At 35.5% G+C, this 20,366-nt stretch overlaps 1 protein-coding gene across 4 annotated transcripts in view; it reads right to left on the reverse strand.

The window, feature by feature from the left end:
* Positions 1-9,087: 9,087 nt before the first annotated feature.
* Positions 9,088-20,366, reverse strand: part of PDCD1LG2 (programmed cell death 1 ligand 2) — a 39,641-nt gene continuing 28,362 nt past the window's right edge. The window contains exon 6 of one of the 4 annotated variants that reach the window (XM_012544068.3): positions 9,088-12,309. In XM_012544068.3, the coding sequence (XP_012399522.1) occupies positions 12,296-12,309 (14 nt within the window). In that variant the 3' untranslated portion in view covers positions 9,088-12,295. The remainder of the gene's footprint in view (positions 12,310-20,366) is intronic. The other 3 variants (XM_031962054.1, XM_023498593.2, XM_012544067.3) reach the window with 3 other exon arrangements.

Consider the following 20,366-nt stretch of genomic DNA (forward strand, 5'->3'; position numbering starts at 1 on the left):
GAAGTTAATTTTGAATAAATAAGTTTGAAGTGCATGGATGTGAAGAGCAAAAGTGAAATATATTGTTCCCCAAAATGCTGGGTTGGGAAAGAAGCATCATAAGAAGATCTTGAGATCTGAAGCGTCAGGAAAGCAGGCAATTAATTCTTCCTGTGTTAAGTTATTCAGTGACAAATACCTTCTAGATTAATAGTGAATTATCTGCAAATCTTTGTGGTAGGGATGATGACAGCGATGCCTTTTTTTGATTTTAAAATCAGGACATACATTAAGACCACAGAAAATAAATTTAAATGCTAATCAAAGCTTGCCTCTAGTACTAGAATATTGTTATACCATATTCCCCTGCTAAGGCATTAACCCTTTTACTTAGTGCATTCTTCTAAGTAAATCTCTATTTAAATGTTAGTGTTGCCCCATAAATGAATCATGTTTTAACTTTTGATTAATATATTTGCTATTTGGATTTCTTTAGTTTAGTTCACTATCCCAACTTTTGCTTCTAACTTCACTATCCTATTCAAGCTGTTCTCCCAAAGGTTATCCAGAATTTCCTGATTAGCCTACCCAGCCAGTATCCTTTTTCAGACTTCAGTCTATAGCTCCTCTGTTACATTTGATGGAACTTCTTGGAACTCTTTACCCTGAGCTTCTGTTCCCCTACCATATACTGACAAATGTACAAATTGAAATTAATAGTGTTTTAAGGTTTACAAAGTTTCACATATATCATTTTGATTTTTTAAATTTTATTTTTAAATATATTCACTTATTTTTACATGTATTTATCATCTGTCTCTTCTACTGCCCTCTCCAGGGAGCAACAACAAAAAATAAACCCTCATCCATAAATATATACAACCCAGAAAATTGAATTTCCACACTGAGCATGCTCCAAATTATCTTTGGGCTTAAGTTTATCTCTTCTGGCAAGAAGTGATTAGTGTGTTTCATCTTCAGGCTTTTGAACTTGTAGTTTGTCTTTGCATTGATAAATCTAAAGTTTTTCAGGTAGTACAGAACTTCTAAGCACTCCTTTTTTGACTCGTTTTGTAGTATAAGTTCTATCATGGAAGGGTATTTGACTTGTTTTGCTTGACCTAGGAATGAAAGCAGTAGGTCTAAGGAAGTGGTTCTCAAACTTTTGTTTTCAGTATCTTTATCCTATTAAAAATTATTGATGATCTCTCCAAAGAGTTTTTGTTTCTCTAGATTATATTTATAGACATTTACCAAATTGGAAATAAAAACTATTTTTTGATTTATAGACCCTCTAAAAGGGTTTCAGAGATCCCTAGGATTCTCTAGACCATATTTTGAAAACCACTGGTCTAAGGAGTAGAGTAGCAAATGTAGGCTTAATGTAAGGCAATATTTCCTATCAATAGTTAATCTAAAGTAGAATGAGTTATCTTAGGATGTGTATCGAGGTCTCCCTCATTTGAGGTTGTTAAGGCAAGCCCAAATGGTCACTTGCTAGGGACACATTAGAAGGGATTCTTCAGGTATGGGTCAGACTTCTAACATTATTTCCAAGTTATATAGTCTATATTTGTAGAAGCCATCACTGATACTTTCTTCTCCCTTACCTCTCATAGCAAATCAATTGTCTAACAAATTTATCCTCTCCTTTCCATTCTAGCTGTTACCATTTTATTTTAGATCCTTATGAACTCTCACCTAAACCATTATTAGGGCCTCCTAACTGGTTTCCTTGATTATAGTTTCATTTTTATTTCAACCCATCTTATATATCATTGCCAGATTAATCTTTTCAGTAGATAGGTCTGATCACATCACTTTTTTCAATAAGATTTCAGTGTCCCCCCCACTAGCTGTCTAATAAAACCCAAAATCCTTCACTTGGCAACAGGGAACTCCATCATCTAGCTTTCAGCTAGATTTCTCTTCATATAATTCTCATTTCTCATGATTTCTCTTCATATAATCTCTGCTTTAGCCAAACTGTTCTACTTAATTTTTCCTTACTGTATGCTCCACATATAGCTTTAAAAAACAAAAAACACCCAAAACAAAACAATGTCTCAGTACTTGGATTACCTCTGACTCTCGTTCCAATGCTTACATATTGAAACTTCTTCCAGAAGTTGGAAGATACATATTTCTTTAAGAAGCCTTCTGTGATGAGCTTAATCAAAAGGGATCTCTTCATTTTCAAGTATGTCATAAAATTTTGGAATTTTCCTTATATTTGTTATTGTTCAGTCATTTTGTGATGCTATTTAGGGATTTTGCATCAGAGCTTTGCCATTTTTTTCTCTAGTTTATGTTACATATGAAGAACTGAGGTCAACATGGTTACATCATTTGCCTACAGACGTATAACTAAAAAACATCTGAGGCCAGATTTGAACTCATTTAGATGCATCTTCCTGACTTCAGGCTCAGCATTCTATTCATTGTACCACCTACTTGCTCTTCCTATACAGTTAGAACATTATAATTTGTTTTGTTATGTTGGTGTCATTGTTTTATCCTTTGTTCTGTATTATTATTTATCCTATGTATTAGAAGTTTTTTGAGAGCAAGGATTGATTGTTTTATTCATCATTGTTTCTTTGTAACATAGTATGGTGACTCACAAATAGTTGGCATTTAATAGCTTTTAAAAATTAGATTTGTCCTCAACCTAAACTCAATCGTGTTTGTTCACCCAAAACTTTTTCTTTCAAGGTCAAGTCATACATCTCTTTACAGAACATTAACATTTGGATTTTCCAGTATCTCCTTAAATTAGTATTTAAAACTGAATTTCCCCCCAAAAACCAATTCCCAGTCCTGACTTCCCTATTTCTGTTAACAGTGTCATCATATTTCCAGTCAACCAGGATCGAAACCTCAGAGTCATGGTTGACACACACAAAATCTACTCAGTGATGTAATATTTCTCAAATCTTTTCTTTCTTGTTTATTCTCACTACTGTTTCCTTAGGTAAGGCTCTCATTACTATTGTTTTGGAACAGCAGTCACAGAAGCAGTGTGATGTGTGAACTTAGACTCCTAAGACCTAGATTTAAATACTGACTCAGTTACAACACACACACACACACACACACACACACACACACATACCACACATACACTCACACACAATATGCTAGTTTTCTGTGACTCCGGGCAAGCCACTTGAACTCTGTGGCTCAGTTTCTTATAAAATGTGCAAGGTCACCTGTCTCCCTTTTCCCCTTTTTAACAGGCCTCAGTTTGACTGAGGCAACCATCTATTCACAACATGAACAATTATACTATACAGTAGCTACTCTGAAGAATAGAATATAAAAGAAGTACAGAATCTTGTACAAAGGGCAAAGAAGGAAAGATTATAATCTATAAAATGGATAATAAAGGCTTCATGGAGTAGTTGGTCTTTGAGGTGGGCCTGAAAGAATGAATAAGATTTGTTTTTTTTTTTTCTTTCTTTTTTATGATAGCTTTTTATTTACAAAACATATGCATGGGTAATTTTTCAACATTGACCTTTGCAAAACCTTTTGTCCAAATTTTTCCCTCTTTCCCCCACTTCTTCCCCTAAATGACAGGTATTCCAATACATTAAATATATTAAAATATATGTATACATATTTATACAGTTATCTTGCTGCACAAGAAAAATTGGATCTAGAAAGAAAAAAACCTGAAAAGGAAAACAAAAAATACAAGCAAACAATAACAGAACAAGTGAAAATGCTATGTTGTGGTCCACACTCATTTCCCATAGATCTCTCTCTGGGTACAGATGACTCTCTTCATTATTGAACAATTGGAACTGGTTTGAATCATCTCATTGTTGAAGAGAGCCATGTCCATCAGAATTGATCATTGTATATTCTTGTTGTTGCCATGTACAATGATCTCCTGGTTCTGCTCATTTCACTTAGCATCAGTTCATGTAAGGCATGAATAAAATTTCAAAAGGCAGTGAGAGAAATTATTATTAATAATCAATGATTTGGGGAGATCCAGTACATCCTCTTTTTCTAAAGTCCTGTTTTAAAAGTCCAGTCTCTTGAACAACATTACTGATAATGAAATTAGGTTCAGATCCTACCCATGTGGGGAAGCCATCCACAAAGTACATCTCTTTAACTCAGTTAAGTGAAACCATCTAATAGTGTAATTATTAGTGATAGTATATATATCTTTTCATTTTTTTTGACATTAGTTAACTGAAAGGCATGATGTATATACTTCAATAAATTTGGTCACAGCATTATTCATTACTTTTCACTTGAGTTTAGTTGTCTTTTAAAAAGTGTTTCCTTTATGCTAGATGACCCATTGGATAGAGCACCACCAGGCAGAAAAACTTAAGCTCAAATCTGGCCTCAGACACTTACTTACTGGGAAAATCACTTAACCCTAATTTCCTCAGATTCCTTATCTATAAAATAAATTGTAGAAGGAAATAGCAAACCACTCCAGTGTCTTTGCCAAGAAAATCCCAAATGGGATCATGAAGAATTGGACATGACTGAAAACAACTGAACAACTTATTTTATATTGCTCTATAGATGAGAGGGATTAGATATATGATTTCATCAATCAATCAATAAACATTAAGCAGCTACTATGTGCCATACACTGTGCTAAACAAGTTTGGGAAGAGGATACAAAAAGGCAAAAGACAGTCCCTGTCCTCAAAGAGCTTACAATCTAATGGGATTAGACTATAGTCATCAACACAGAGAACTCTCAGATGATTAAACTCTATTACTGGAAGTATACAGCCCTGGCAGGTTTAAACTAAAGCGACATTAAACTAAAACTAAAACACTTTTCAAGTGCTAATAGAAATGTGGGATATTATTTAAATATTTCAGCATATCTTTGAGTTAATTGATGTAGGTACTTCTTCCAAGAATTAAGATCCTAACCAATCTAAATCATCTGATTCTACAATGGTTCTTTTTCATGTACTTCCATAACTCTTTCCTGGAATGTCCACTCATTATCTTAAAGGCCTTTCTCAGCATATTTTAACTTAACAGTTGAACTATCCATCTCTCACCCCTTTATTTTCAATCACTCAATCAGTAAATATTTACTAAGCACCTGTTATATGTCAGACACTATGCTAGATACAAGTGCCAAAAAATGGAGCAGTCTCTCTTTTATGAGGATCACATGTTGTAATGAGAGAGACAGTACATACATACAAAAATATATACAGCATCAATATATAAATATTGATATATTGATAATTGATATATTTATTGATTATTGATAAATATATAAATAAATATAAAGTGAATAAATACAAATATATACAAAGTAGTTTGATACAAGGTAGTGTGAGAAGGAGGGCTCTAAGCAATTGGAGGAATTAGGAAAGGCTTTATGGAGAAGATGGTGCTTGTGCTAGGGAAGGGAAAGGAATAACACTATAAGGCAAAGGTGAGGAGGCAGTGTATTGCAGGCAATGATCAGTGCAAAAAAGATACTGGAGATGAAGGGTTATATGTGAAGAATATAGACAAGGCCATATTTGACTAACTCATAGACTGGGAGGAGAAGCAGTATTCAATGAGGCTGGAAAGATGGGTTGCGGTTAGGTTGTATGTGGCTTTGAAAGCTATCCAAAGAAGATTATATTTTATTCTATCAACAATAGGAAGCTATTGAGTTGATTAATTAGGATGGTCAGATGTATGCTTAAGGAAATTTATTTTGGAAGCAAGTTTAGGATGGACTGGAGTGATTGAAGGAATGAGGTAGGAAGATTTTATAATAATCCAAGCAAGAAATAATGAAGGCTTGAATTAGGGTAGTAGCTATGTAAATAGAGAAGTAAAAATGGCAAGTTCCAACTTGAAGGGAAGTGAGAAGTTCATGACAATGTTGACCAAACCTGAGAGATTGAAAAGATAGACGCGCCTTCAGCAGAAATAGCAAAGTTTGGAAAAAGAAAGTTTCAGGGTAAAATGAGTTCAGTTTTGAATGTATTGAATTTTGGAACATCCAGTTTTACAAGTTCAAATCACCTTAAGTGATTGGTTCACCTCCTTTTGAGGGTTACCCCAACTGCAACTGCAAGTCCAAGCTTCTGGGATGAGATGATGGGCTGAGTGCTTTAAACATTTTCTGTTACTTGTTTGTTGCCTCCTATATTTATTTTTTCCAGTTCTGCACTTTCTATAGATTGAAATAAAGGCTCCCTGATATCCAATTTTCACATTATCTTGAGTGCTTGTATGAAAATGGGGGATCTCTTTTCTTCCACATTTGAATGGTCTAGAAATGAACTACACAATATAGATATTTGGAAATTTTCCTAGAGTAACTCCTGAGGAAGTCAGTTTGTTTGAAGGGACTTAGTAATCCTCTTAAGATCAACTTCTAGGTGTAAACCTGTTTCATGTGAGCTAAGGATGCTAGAGAGATCCTGGGCTTTGGGGTTTTACTTTTGCCACTCATGTTCAGTTGGCTTTTTCTTCTTTTTTAATAAATGGAGTGAATTTATCTCATTTACTCAACTATTAGTCTACAACTAATTTTGAGCATAGTGAAGACTCTGCAGGTTTCTTCAATAATAGCAGTATCTAAGAGCAATTATCAAAGTTATTGGTGAGAAGGGGGGGAGAGAGAATTAGGGGAGATCAAATGCTAAATTCTGTAATGTCCACATAATGTCAAGGTGGAGGGGGACTCCAAATATCGACCAGCTAATCTTTAAACATTTAATAAGTGCTTACTATGTGTTAGAAACTGTGCTAAAAGTTAGGGATGTAAAAAGAGGCAAAACATAATCTCTGCCCTCAAGAAGCTTGCAATCTAATAGAGGAGATGACTGTAACTTTTTTTCCTTTTCATCTCTATTTCTCTTTTTATTTCTTAAAATTCCTTGCAAAGAATCCATGATAGCTCAGTCCCATGTCAATGGTTGGCAGAATTTTAAGAAACATTTCCTTTCCAGGGTGACTTTGGGAAGGAGTACTATATTTATATATCCTTAAGATGCATAACTCCACACAGTAGGGAATTAATAAATATTTTTGGGATGGAGGAATTGATATTTGTGGAATATCTTCTTTTGGGAGGAAAAGCTCTCATTTTCTTTTCTGTTGCCATTTTAAATATGTGGAAGAAGCATTGGAATAGTGAAAGGTACTCCTTTTACTTCTTGCTCTTATTCTTTTATCTCATACATTCTATCTACCTTCATTTGAGGAGAGATTGAAGAAAAAGGAATTGCTAATTCTCTGTGTGCCCTCTAGGTTTACAGAATATTTTCATCACGACTACCTCTTGAGAGACAAGGAGTAGCAATAGTACCACAAAACTATTTTAAGTGTTTACCATTCCTTCTACAAAAATAACCTTCCCCCCCCCCCCCGCCATTTTCATGTGTGGATTCCCCAGAAGTGTTTTGCTAAATTAAAAAAAAAACAAAAGAAACCTCATAAAATTTCTTGCTGTCTGGAAATTTGCACATGTGAAAATATTTTAATTTAAACTGATGAAGGTAAAGTGCTCACAAGACCAGCTCACAAAAATAATGACCAGAATTTGACTAGCAGCTGTTCAAGGTCATATGCTTCTCATACACTGTGTCATAATTAAGCCATGCATGGAACACATAGGCAAATTCAAAACCTGCTGACAAATGAACTCTTGTCCTTTTGCAAACTTCCTCTTAGTGAAATCTGAGACATGGAACATTTGAAAAGAGATGAAAAGATTTGGAAGAGCAGCTGTGAAGAGTGGGAGAGTGAATTGATAGGGAAGGTATAGTAGAATTGCCAAGCAACAATGGAGTTTCAGCTAAAGTTATGTAGCATGAATTTGTAGTTGATTTTGTCATAACAGTTGTGTGATTTTCTTTTATCTTTGTTCACAAGCCTGTATGTAGAAATATGGGTGACAAATGATGGTCTTGATGGAAGGCTGAGTGATATAATTAGTGATATAATGAGGTGACAGGAATTCTAGAGATGAGGATAATATAGAGTTGATATTTTGGTTTCCAGTTCCCTTTAAAAACAACAGCTGTAGAATAACTACAACCTAAAATAAGGGGGAAATAGAGGGTATGAACACTGAAGAATCGCCAGTCATACAAATCCATTAAGAATTTGTTTGATACTTTGCATAGATCAGAAGACAAAGTTAAATAATAGGCTCTGGTAGAGAATGCTAACTTAATAAAGGGATTCTGCTGAGATTTTAAAAAAAATACCATTTAAAAATGTATTTTACTTAGTTACAAATTTACACATTTGTTAGTTTCCTCTCTCATCCCAAATACCCCATCTCAAAAAAAACACAGCCCTTTAACAAATAAACATAGTCAAGCAAAACAAATCCATATATTTGTTATGCTTCAAATATCTATCTATGTTTCTATCTAATTCTGCATTGTGAATCCATCATCTGTCTCAGCGGGAAGTGAGGAACATACTTCATTAGTTTTTTGGAGTCAGGGTTAGTCATTTCATTCATCAGAATTATTAAGGCTTCAAAAATTGTTACAAAATTGTTGATGCTGTATATATTGTTCTGGTTCTTGTCACTTCACTCTGTATCTGTTCATATATGTGTAACCATGCTTTGGAGCATCCCCAGATCATTAAGATATGAGTATCCATGTGGAAGAGCTCTGAGTCTTTTGGAAGACTTTGAATACCTAAACCTATGTCAACAAGCAAAAATTCCATTCTTTACTTAGCAGAAGACAAAGTCAAGATATGTAACTTATTAAAGTTGAATTTATTCACCAAGGGATCAAGATAAGGAAAAGTAGAAAGAGTGGTTAGTGCAGAGGAAATGACCTTGGAGAAAATCAAGGATCCAAGAGATTGGAGATCATGGAACAAATGAAGAGTAGGTTTTGTAAGGGAAGGCAGAAGGTGAGGTGAAAAGTCAATAGATAGTTGGATCAAGGGATTTGGGGATTTCTTGAATATAGAGATAGTATATTTGCGGGTGATGACAAGATCAAAGATATGGCTATTTTTTGTGTGAAATGAAGTGGGATAGAGGAGTAGCAGGTGAAAAGATGTAGGTTGAGGAATGAGTGGTTAGGGTGTTTGAAAGAGAATCAAGATGTGTGTTAAAGTTCCCTAGTATGAAGTTAGGAGTTGGAGAGGAAAGAAAAGTTGCGGGTCAGGTAACAAACTCATTGAATAAAGAAGGAGAGTAACACCGTGGGTTTGGTATTCAATAATTCTTCATATGAATATAGTTAGCCAATGAATAGCTATGAAATAAGAAACAATCAATCAAGACAGCAAATAATAATGCAAAGAAAACACTATCAAAAAAGTAGTCTTTAGACAACAGCTACCAGGATTTTGATTGGGTCTTAGATATGAATAAGACAAACTCAAAGGTAGAGAGGTTACTGAATGATGGATGTGGAGAAAGAACTTGGAACTGGCAATTGGAAGCAAGGAATATTCTGACATCCCTGTCTCAACCAGTCAGCTGAGAAGAGGGAGTTTTTATCCTTTCTTACTCTCCTCACTGTTTTGTTTTTGGCCACTGCATCCCTTAATTCACTTTCCTGTGACCATGGCCCCTGATCCTTTGTTGAATGACCACAAGTACTATTCTCTGGTCTGGAATTGTAACCCAGAACTGTATATGGGCACTATATAAACACCAACTGCCAGCTCAATGTTCCCTATAATCTCTTTCTGATTGGTTGTCCAACTTACTGTTTCTGGGCTAAGAGGTCCTGAAAAATGTTGCTGCTACTACTGCAACCTCCCCCAGTGCTCACCACTACTGTTGCTTCTTTGTGCATTCCAGGCCATCCCTTGTCCCAGTGTCATAGACCTCTACCTCTACCCCTTAAGTTATCTTGGGCTGAAAAAAAAAAATCTCAGCCTGACTTTTAGTTGGCTTTGCCATTCCAGAATCCAATTTGAGGTCTTATTTTAAAATTCCTAGAAGGGATTGAGAGTGTTCTAGTGAGTTGGTGCTTCTATTCCTGACACCATACAAATATTTTTTTCAAAAGAAATTCAATTTATCAACATGAAAAGTACAGCAAATCATTAATGCAAATAGACTATATAATTTAACAGGCTGTGAATAGAAATGTAAATTAAATCAATTCTGAAGTTTCAACTAATTTCTATCAATTTGAAAATATAATATAAGATGGAAATAGTTAAGGTTGAAGAAGTTATGGGAAGATGAACACATTGATACACCGAGGGTGAATCTGGGGATCCACATACACATAATGGGGGACTGTTTTTAATTTTTCTCTCCCATGGGTCCATTCACACCCTACCCCTCAACTGGAGGACTCATATGTGACCTCTTAATACTTACTAGCTATGTAACAGAAAGCAAGTCATTTAAACACTGTGGGTTTCACTTTGCTCATCTGTGTAAATGTGTTTGTATAGCACTGTTGTCCCAGGTGGGCTTGTAGCAATTTCGTGAAAGGACAGCCTCTCTAGCTACTCTTACAATAAGTTTCCTGTTCTCTAGTTTGCTATATTCCACAACCCTGTGACTTAACTTTCTACTCCTTTAATCCAGCCTTTGATGGTAAAGTGACCCCTCTTCTCACCAATGCTGACCCCTCTAAATGTTCTCTTGATTTCATCTTTTTATGACTTCTTTAGCAGATTGTCCCCACAATGATCCTTTCTCTCAGTAATCTTCAATGTCTCCTTCCTAATTGGTTCCTTACTCACTACCTATAAAAATGCCCCCCAAAACAACCATTTGTATCTATGTACAGTCTCAAAACAACAAACAACAAATTCTTCCTAAATCCTCTCATCCCTTCAAGATATCTCATACCTGTCCTCCTTTTCTTAATCAAACACCTAGAAATCTGTTTCACAATCATTGTCTAATTTCCTCTTCTCAATCCTTTACAATCTGGTCTTCAACCTTATCACAGCTTTGTCCAAAGTTGTCAGTGATTTTTTTTTAACGGCCAAATCCAGTAGTCTTTTCTCAATCCTCATCCTTCTTGCTGCTAGCCATCTACTCCTGGCTTGCTGCTTTCTCCTCTTGTAGCTTTTGTGACACTGTTCTTTCCTAATTCACTTCTGATTTGTCTACTTTTTCTGTTTTCTTGGCTGGGTCATTATCCAAATTCACCTCTCACCCATCTAGATAAATATCAAGACTGTACTTCAGGGTCTTTCTGTTCTATCTTAACATTTCCCACCTGGAGAATCAGCAGTCATGGGTTCAATTATCAACTTTATGAAGATGATTCCCAGATCTACATATCATGTTATAGTCTCTCTCTTGAATTCTAGGTCAGAAATTTAAAACTGCCTGTTAAATATTTCAAATGAGTTCAAATGAGTATAGACATTTCAAACTCAAAATGACTATAATAGAATCCACCCAAACCCATTCGTATGACAAATTACACATATCTGCCACATCAACACTTCCATATTTTCAGTTAATATTCAGCATTGGGTGGAAAATGAGAATTATCCTTGGAGAAATTAAAATCATAAATACATGATTTCAACACTAAGTAATGATAGACCCAAGTTGCTCTATATTTTTTAATTTAACATAATTTTATTATACAGTTTAGAGAACTATTGCATATTTATATATATGTTTTCTTTAGTAAAATAACCATAGAAAGCTCCCAGAAGGTCTGCAGTCTCTAAATATACACAGTGTCTTTGTATTTGTTGGTTCTCTGCCCTAGAGCTCATAATCTGAATTACACAATTCAAAATTGTTAGATTATGGGGGAAGAAACCAAATATTATTTTTTCTCCAGCAGAGGGAGTCTCTTTGGTAGTCTGTCCATTTCTATATAAAAGCAAATGCCAATTCTTCTTTGTTCTTGAAATTTCTCCTTTTCAGTTAAATTTGGGGAAAATAGTTCTTTTATTTTAATCCAGTAGTGATGTAAAAGAGCTGTGGAATACTAAACTAGGACTAGCAGCCACAAGCTCTTAACTCTTTTCAGAAGAGAAGTCAAGAAGTGCTTCCAGTGGGATTTTCACTAAAAGTACAGAAATCTCAAAAAACATTAATTGAATAAAAAGGGCAATACAGGGAATATCATTGATAATTAACTGTCCAGCAGTATTTAGCACCTTGATTTGTTGATAGTTGGTACTGATAAACTTAAGAAACATTGTGACAGGGCTACATTGCAAGAATTTGGAGAGGTTTAGTGGTATACTTTTTGTGAGTTTAAATTTAAAGTGCTGTGCTATTCAAAATATTTTTTAAAAGTGCAAGCTGCAGGTGTAGAAAACTGGAGTCCTTGATCCTTAATTCACTTCTCTTGAATCTGTCAGGTGAGAAAATTTCTAGCTCTTGAGGTCACAAGTTCACACCTGAGAAATAAAAAATAAAGATAATTTTTTTTAAAAGATCATGAGATTTATTTATTCATTTATTTGAATGAAAACCATAAACTTTGGCAAATAAAAATAAATTCCATTCATTTTAGTATTTGGGAGCAGCATGATGTAGTGAAAGTACACTAGTATTAGGGATCCTTTGATTTCTGACTTCAAAAGTCCTGTGCTCTGTGACAAAGACACTCCTGAGCGAACAGATGAGGTCACAGCAATTGCCAGTCTGAAACAGAGACACTATTGCACAATTGGGTAGTTTTCTGTTTTGATGAAAAACAGCTCATCATATGGCTTAAGAAGTTCGCCTTTTCCAGAATGATATGCAACACAGAGACCAGGGAAGCCATCCAGGCAGCTATATGAATTAGATTCCTTTAAAGCTAAACTGTCCTGCCACAATAAAGTATCATCTTTCTTTTGTTCTTTGTCCTATCAACACAATCAGTTCCAGAGTCACTTTAGGAAGAATATCCAAAGTTTGAACTTTCATTGCTTTTATTCTCTACCTAAAGGTAGCCTCAGAATGTAAAAGAAGTTGGGGTTTTTGGAGCCATTGCTGCTCCCTTTCTACATCCATCTGCAGCTCATCTGTCCTTCCCTCTTTTTCTGTTAACAATTAGTCCAGCATTTTGAATATCTGGTGGTTAATTTAATTTCTAATTTGCTTTGTGACCTTGCTCAAGTCACTGTATATCTCTAGACCTCAGTTTCCTCACTGGGAAAATTATCTCTAAGTTGCCCTTCATCTCTGACATTCTGTGATTCTAGAAAAATAGCTGCTCTCAAAAGTTTTGTTTTCCTTTTAATGGAAATAATGAAAGATGAAAAATAAAAATGATTCCAAAATTTAGACTTTCCTAAGTTGTCAGTGATTTAATAATTGTCAATTCTTCTTCATTCTCATACTTCCTGATATCTCTGCAGCATTTTACACCTCCTCCTGGATACTCTTTGCCCTTTCTAGGTTTTCATGACACTACTCTTTTCTGGTTCTCCTCCTACATGTCTGATCTCTCTTCAATCTCCCTTCTGAGGTAGGTTAGTGGAAAAAGAAAAGAAGAGCCAGAATAATACTTTGGTGGAACATTCATTGTTTATATATGTGACTTCTCCATCCATGCCATATATATTAATGGTGGGTAATCTCCCTCCCCCCCACCCCAACTTTAATCTGGATCACTTTTTTTTTTTCCTCTTTCCATTCTCATTTGGTGATCTTGATAGCTCCCATAGGTTCAAATGATTCCCAGATCTATCTGTTTATCCAGCTTCACCTATGGTCTCACATTACCAACTTTTAATTATTGTAAACTAGATGTCCTGGAGGCATCTCAAACTCTAATGTCTAAAACAGAATTTATTTTCTTTTCCTCCAAACACTTTCCTTTTATAAACGCCTTCATTACTGTTGAAAGTACTACCATCCATTCAGTCATCCAAGATGGCAACTTCGAAATCATCTTTGATTTTTCATTCCCACTCAACTAAATCTTGTTATTTCTATCTTTACAATGTCTCTTGTATACATACATTTTTCTATACTCTCACAGACCCAGGCTCTCAGTAATATATTTCCCTACTTCAAATCTCTCCTCACTCCAACCAGTTTTCCACTTATATGTCAAAATGATTTTTTCTAAAGAGAAAGTCTGATAATATAAAACATTCCCATCAACTTAATAAATTCCAGTGGTTTCTTATTACCTCCAGAATAAAAGATAAAGTTGTCTGTCATTTCAAGATCTTCATAGTCTGATGCCTTATATTTTACTACACTTGCCTATTTGTTGTTCTTTGTGCAAAATATTCTTCCACTCTCCCTGCCTTTTCACTGATTGTCCTCTATGACTAAAATGCTATGCTATTCTTTTTCTATGTCTGTTAGTTTTTCCTGGTTTCCTTTTAGATTCAGCTCAAATTCTACCTTTAGCAAGAGGACTTCCTCGAACTTCCCAGTTGCTAGTGCAGTTCTCTCATCTACTCTCAGGTACTCCATTACATCTTCCCAATTATGAAATATGTTGTTTCACCTACTTGAATATAAGCTACTTGAGGGCTGGGATAGGTTTTACCTTTATTTTGTATCCCCAGTGCTTAACATTTAGTAAACACTTAATAGATACTCCTTAACTGCTGAGTTCAAATCTGTCTACAGATACACAAGAAACAATGGCAATGCTCAAAGGAATGAGGTTAGATACAAGAAAAATCTTTTCAAATGAAAATGCTCTTCAGAATCTGGAATGTGCCTTGAAAAAAAAATTGTGGTGGTGTCTTTCCTAGAACATGTTAAGATACAGAATGAATAATTTAGCTTTCTGACAATATTAGATACATCACTGTTGAGATGGAGAATGAGGAACTGGATAAGTGCTGAATACTCTGATTATACCAGTTTTTCCATACCCTGTTTTCCCATCTTATTTCCCACCTCCCTTATGAAAATCATCCCATTCTATTAGCTTGCTGGTTGGCTTTGATTGATAACAAAAGTATGATCATTCCCAGGAATATTTGTTCTTTAAAGAAGGACTTCTACAGAGAGAACGGGCCCCAAAGGGAAGACTTGTGCCATAGCTATCATTATATCTCCAGTGTCTAATACAATATTTGGCACAACAATAATTATTGCATGTTTGTTAAACATAGACTGCTTGGAAGAAAGTTCATAAAATAAAGCTGGAAAGATAGGTTTGAGCTGCTTGTGAAGGGCTTTAAAATGATAGTTAAAGGAATTTGTATTTTATTCTATAGGCAATATAGAGGTACTGCAGTTTTTTGAGCAGAGGAAGAGTATTTGGGGGAGCAGGCACCTTACTGGCGGAGATAAAATATGTACAGAGAAGCATCCAAAGAATGGTGTATAGCTGACCTATGCTGTGGGAACCTTGCTTAAGAGTGAGCTCCAGGTATTATTCATAAACCCTGAGGCAATTCATGATAAGAGCCATAGAACTGGGAAGGATCAGAGAATTTTAGAGATCTTAAAGATTACTCCAAAGCTATAAACTTGGAGGATTTGTCAGGGGAGGGCTGGGGATAGCAATGATAAGTCAGTACTGTTTTCATGTTTATTCATTACATACAAGTTCCATATATTCTGTCAAACACATCAGGGTCTCATCTAATGACTGTATAAAGACAATTAAATCTGCAACCAGGATTAGGTAAATGTATTAATTCAATCATTTATTTCCAGTGAGCTGCAGAGTTAATGACATAATATTTTGGGGCATTTCCACATCTATCTAAATTTGAAGGTCAAAATCACCGATTAAAATATTTCAATTCCTCATTAGTCAGTGATGGCCAAGAGAACAGTGTATTATATCAGGGTTCACCAGGCTGGGAACTAATCTTATGATACTTATCATAATACTCTTGAGAAGTCATTTCCAGTTCAGTATTTGGATAAAAATTTTTGATCATTTCAAGTTTCTAGTCATTCTGTTTGTTGGTTCTTTCCAGCATGAACTTAAAGTTCATGATTTCAGTCTATGTCTAACAAAATGTTTATCAGGTTATACATGATCTTTGGTTTCAGGCACCTACATTTTCTTCAGGGGAGCAGATACTTTACATATAGCTTGAAATGGGAGGAGGCAGTGAGGTGAGAAAGAAATCTGCAGAAATAAGCAAAAAGCCCCAAATCAGCCTTGCGTGCAAACCTGGAGTCACCAAATTCAGAGCCAAGTTGTTTAGGTGAAAGGGTTCTGAATCCCCTGACTGCACCTCACCCCATTCTTCTTGGTGTTCTTTCCCACCTCAATTATATTTCTCTATATATTTAATAATAATAATAGCTAGCATTTAGATAGAACTTTAATGTTTATGAAGAAATTTACATTACAACATGTCATTTGATCTTCACAACAACTTGGTGAAGTAAGTGCTATTATCATCCCCATTTTACAGATTAGGAAACTGAGGCAGGTTACAGAATTTGTCCATGATCACATAATTAAATATCTGAAGCAGGATTGAAATTTAGATCTTCCAGATTCTAAATCCACAACTCTGAGCACTGAACCACCCAAGATGCCATTTTTTGCTTCTTGGATCCTTGAAGGGACAGAATATTAGTTTTCATTTTGCCTTTATGTTCCCAGCAGCTAACATAGGCCTTACACAGAAGAAGGTGCTTAATAAAGCCTTGTTGACTTAGAACATATGGGATTTTGAGTCAGGGGCTTTAGACTGAAATACTGGTCCTGTGAAACTCTTGCCAATTCCTGAATTAGTTTCTTCATCTATACAATGGAGGCATGCATAGGGATTCTGGACATAGTTAGACTAGGTCCTTTCCAGTCCTAATTCTAATGTGGTCTCAAGTTATATGGAAATTATGAATCATTTTTAAAATGAATTTTGATTAAATTCTAAACTCATGTATAATACCCATTGACTAGTTCAGAAATGAGTGGTAAAGGACATATACTAGTTTTATAAGGAGGAAGAGCATCTGAAGAGTTACATTCACATCCTCTTTGATGATTCTGGCCTTTGGCCAGACTCTCCAGTACCAAAAGACAGTGGAAAGAACACTGGCTCAAGATTCAAAGGACCTGGGTTCAAATCCTGCCTCTCTTACTATCTGTGTGCCTCTGGGCAAGCTTAACTTCCACATTGTCAACCATCAAGCATCTGTTAAGCGTTACTATGTATCAGGTACCATGTTAAGTGCTGAAAATGTAAAGGAAGGTAAAAATATATCCTGTACTCAAGGAGCTCACAGACTAAAGGGAAAGATAATATGTATAAATAAGTAAACACAAGGTATATACAATCTAAGTGGGAGTTGATCCCAAAGGGAAAAGTGCTAGCATTCCAGGAGACCAGAAAGCCTCCTGAAGAAGATGGAACTTGAACTAAATCTTAAAGTCAGGAAGCCAGGAGTGGGAGGCAAGGAGGGAGAAAATTCCAGGCATAGAGTACTGTTGGAAAATGGAGTGAGGATAGAGTGTCTTGCAAAGGAACAATTAGGAAATCAGTGTCATTATATTGTAAATTTCTTGGAGGAGAGTAAAGATAACTGGAAAGGTAAAGATGGGCTACATTATAAAAGCCAAACAGAAGATTTATAGTTGGATAGTAGGGTATAGTGGAAAGATTATTGGATTTAAAGTTTCAGGGTCCATTGCCAACTTTGTTACTGATTATCTATAGAACATGGAGCAAGAACTATTTGGGTATCAGTTTCCTTGTCTAAAAATTATGGAGCTAGAGTAAGTATTTTTAAGGTCCCTCCAGTTCTATTTCTTGTGACTTTGTATTATTACCCAAAAAGGGGTACTTAAAATAAAATAAAAAATAACCACATAGATTTGGGATCACAGATTGGGCCTAACTCTCAAAACTAGTTCTATGCAGAATTGTTGTTGTTTTGGAGAGACAACTGGGGTTAAATGACTTACTCAGGGTCACACAACTAGTAAGTGTCTGAGACCAGATTTGAACTCAAGTTCTCCTGAAGACTGTGCCACCCAGCTGTACCCAATAATTTGCATTTGTAAAAAGAATTATTTCTAACCCTATGGAGAGATTTACTAAACCTGAATTTTAAAAAATATAGAAAAGAAACACAATAATAATAATGATTATGATAGAATAATATCAGAAATGGAAAGTATTTTGGAGATTTTCTAGTCCAATACTTCCCCAGATTCTGGTGTTCAATATGACAGATAGTATAAAGGGAGATATTTCTAGCCTTTCTGAAATCATACTTGAAGGTACCAATCTATTCTGACTCTTTTGAAAAGCTAAAGGCCCACTCTGCCAATTGAATCCAATAAGCATTTATTAATTGATCACTTTCCTACAAGCACTGACAGTATCAGGCACTGAGAATTCAAAGATAAATCAGCAGAATCACGGAAGGGATCTCAGAAGATGTCTAATCCAACCCATGCCTGAAGAAAAATCCCCGCTGCAAGTTACTCAACAAGTGTTCATAAAACTTTTGCTTGAAGACCTCTAGACAGGGAGGACTTGCTGCTTCTGAAGGCAGCCTTTTTTATTGTAGATAGCTCTATCTGTGAGAAATGAGTTTGGGATCTCTCTCATGGTTGAGCCGAGAATGAGCAGAAGACCTCATTCATTTGTGTATTTTGAGGCATATTATAATCTGTAAAATTTCTCCAATTTTTTGCTTGCTTTTTTTTTTTTTTAAATAAATGAATTTACTTGCTATTTGCTATTTCTAATAGTTTTTGGGTAACCAGATTTTGGTGGGAAGGAACTAAGCTGATAAATATAAACATATCTATTCTTTCTGCATAAGAATTGAGATTTTTTTCCCCTGAACCTCTAAACATTGTACCACTAGAGATATTTAGGTGGTCAGGGAGAGGTATAATTCTAACTTGATTCTACCCTAGAAGATAAGTAAGGGAAGGAACATGCATGCAGTCATGTTCTGTCTCTTTATTCTCTCAAGGCTGAAATCACAGTCTCCCTTGAAGAAGGATGGGCCAGATTCTAGATATCCATTCACACCTTGCATGAACTGTATCTCTATATTTAGACAATTTATGAAGACATAAATACCTCACAAGGATATAAATATCATACATATTATGGATAATTGGAGGATAAGTAAGAGGAAAGGGAAGAGAAATACTGCATGGCCATTCTGTGTACTTAGAAAGCACTTTGCAAAACTTACAGTGCTATATATATGTTAGCTGCTATAGTAATTATCATGGTTATCATCATTATTATTATATTTCTCAAAGACTGCTGTGCTGCTCCTTCCCAAGTTGAAGAGGAACTCTTATGACCAGAGATGGTGGGGAGATATCCTTAGAAAGACTTTTTTGTTGGTGGGAGGTAGAATTTGGGGGATGAGGAGAACAAGTAATAATGGCAGTAACTGTGACAATTGGAAAACAAGTTCTATATGGTTTCTACAGGACTGTCCTGTAATTCTTGCCAAAGGCAAAGATTTCCCTTGCCTTTTTTTTTTTTTTTTTTTTTTTGGCTTCCTCCCCAAACCCTCCACTTCTTTCTACTTCATAGCCCTCAATTCTGGATCTGTAATGTATTGCCCCAAAGGCTCATGATACAGACATTAGGAAACTAATGAACAAAGTTGGGTTTTATCTTATGATAAACAAGAAAACATTATAACAAAAAGAAACCAAAACAAAAACAATTCCCCAAATGGAGTATCACATGATAAAACATGTTTTTCCTCATTAGATTGGAATGAGGAACCAGAACTTTGGCCCTTTTGAGGGACCAGCTTGATTCTGATAAACAGATTGTTTGGGAAAGTACCAGACATACCCTACCAATTCTCCTATTGGTTTGCAGATAGGGACCTCCCATGAAAGTCAGTAGTAAATATGCAGGACTCAAATCTTCTGGCCAGGAAATAAAAAAGATTCCAAGATCTAGAGTTAGAAGGAAATTCTAGGCTAACCACTTAGTCTTAGAGATGAGAGTAATGAATTCTAGGGAAGGGAAATGACTTTGCCCAGCATCACAAAGGTGATACCAGTCAGAGCTGGAATTGGAAATTAGGTTCTCTTGCTCTGATTCCAACATTGAACACTATTGACATCATGACTGGTTTTCAGATTTTTGTCAAAAGAACTTGTTTTTTCTTCCTGGTCCAACATTTCAGGACAGGGTTAAGTGAGAGGGACAGGAGAAAAACCATACAGAATGCTCCTTCATTTTAATTTTTGTCCATGTCCAAACACCTGACCCAAATTATGGTGGGGAGATATCCCTATAAGGATTTTCTAGGAAATCAAATTGTGGTAAGAGTCAAAGATGAATTCTGCAGGGAAATTCAAATCAAAACTACTGAGTTATTCTGAAGGTTCCATAGGGTGCTTGATCTTTTTTCTGTTATAAGAACTGGGAGTTAGACAAACTAAATTCTGACCCTTGGAAAAGGGATTTGACTCTTTTGTTTGGCCTCAGAGCAGCAGAAGTGGAAATAATGTGTGGTCTTTGCACATTAGTAGATTTTGACTCAGAATAAGAAAACATTTCCTAAGAATCAGAATTGTACATAATAT

This window comes from Sarcophilus harrisii, chromosome 1, assembly GCF_902635505.1.
Source record: "Sarcophilus harrisii chromosome 1, mSarHar1.11, whole genome shotgun sequence".
Taxonomy (NCBI): Eukaryota; Metazoa; Chordata; class Mammalia; order Dasyuromorphia; family Dasyuridae; genus Sarcophilus; species Sarcophilus harrisii.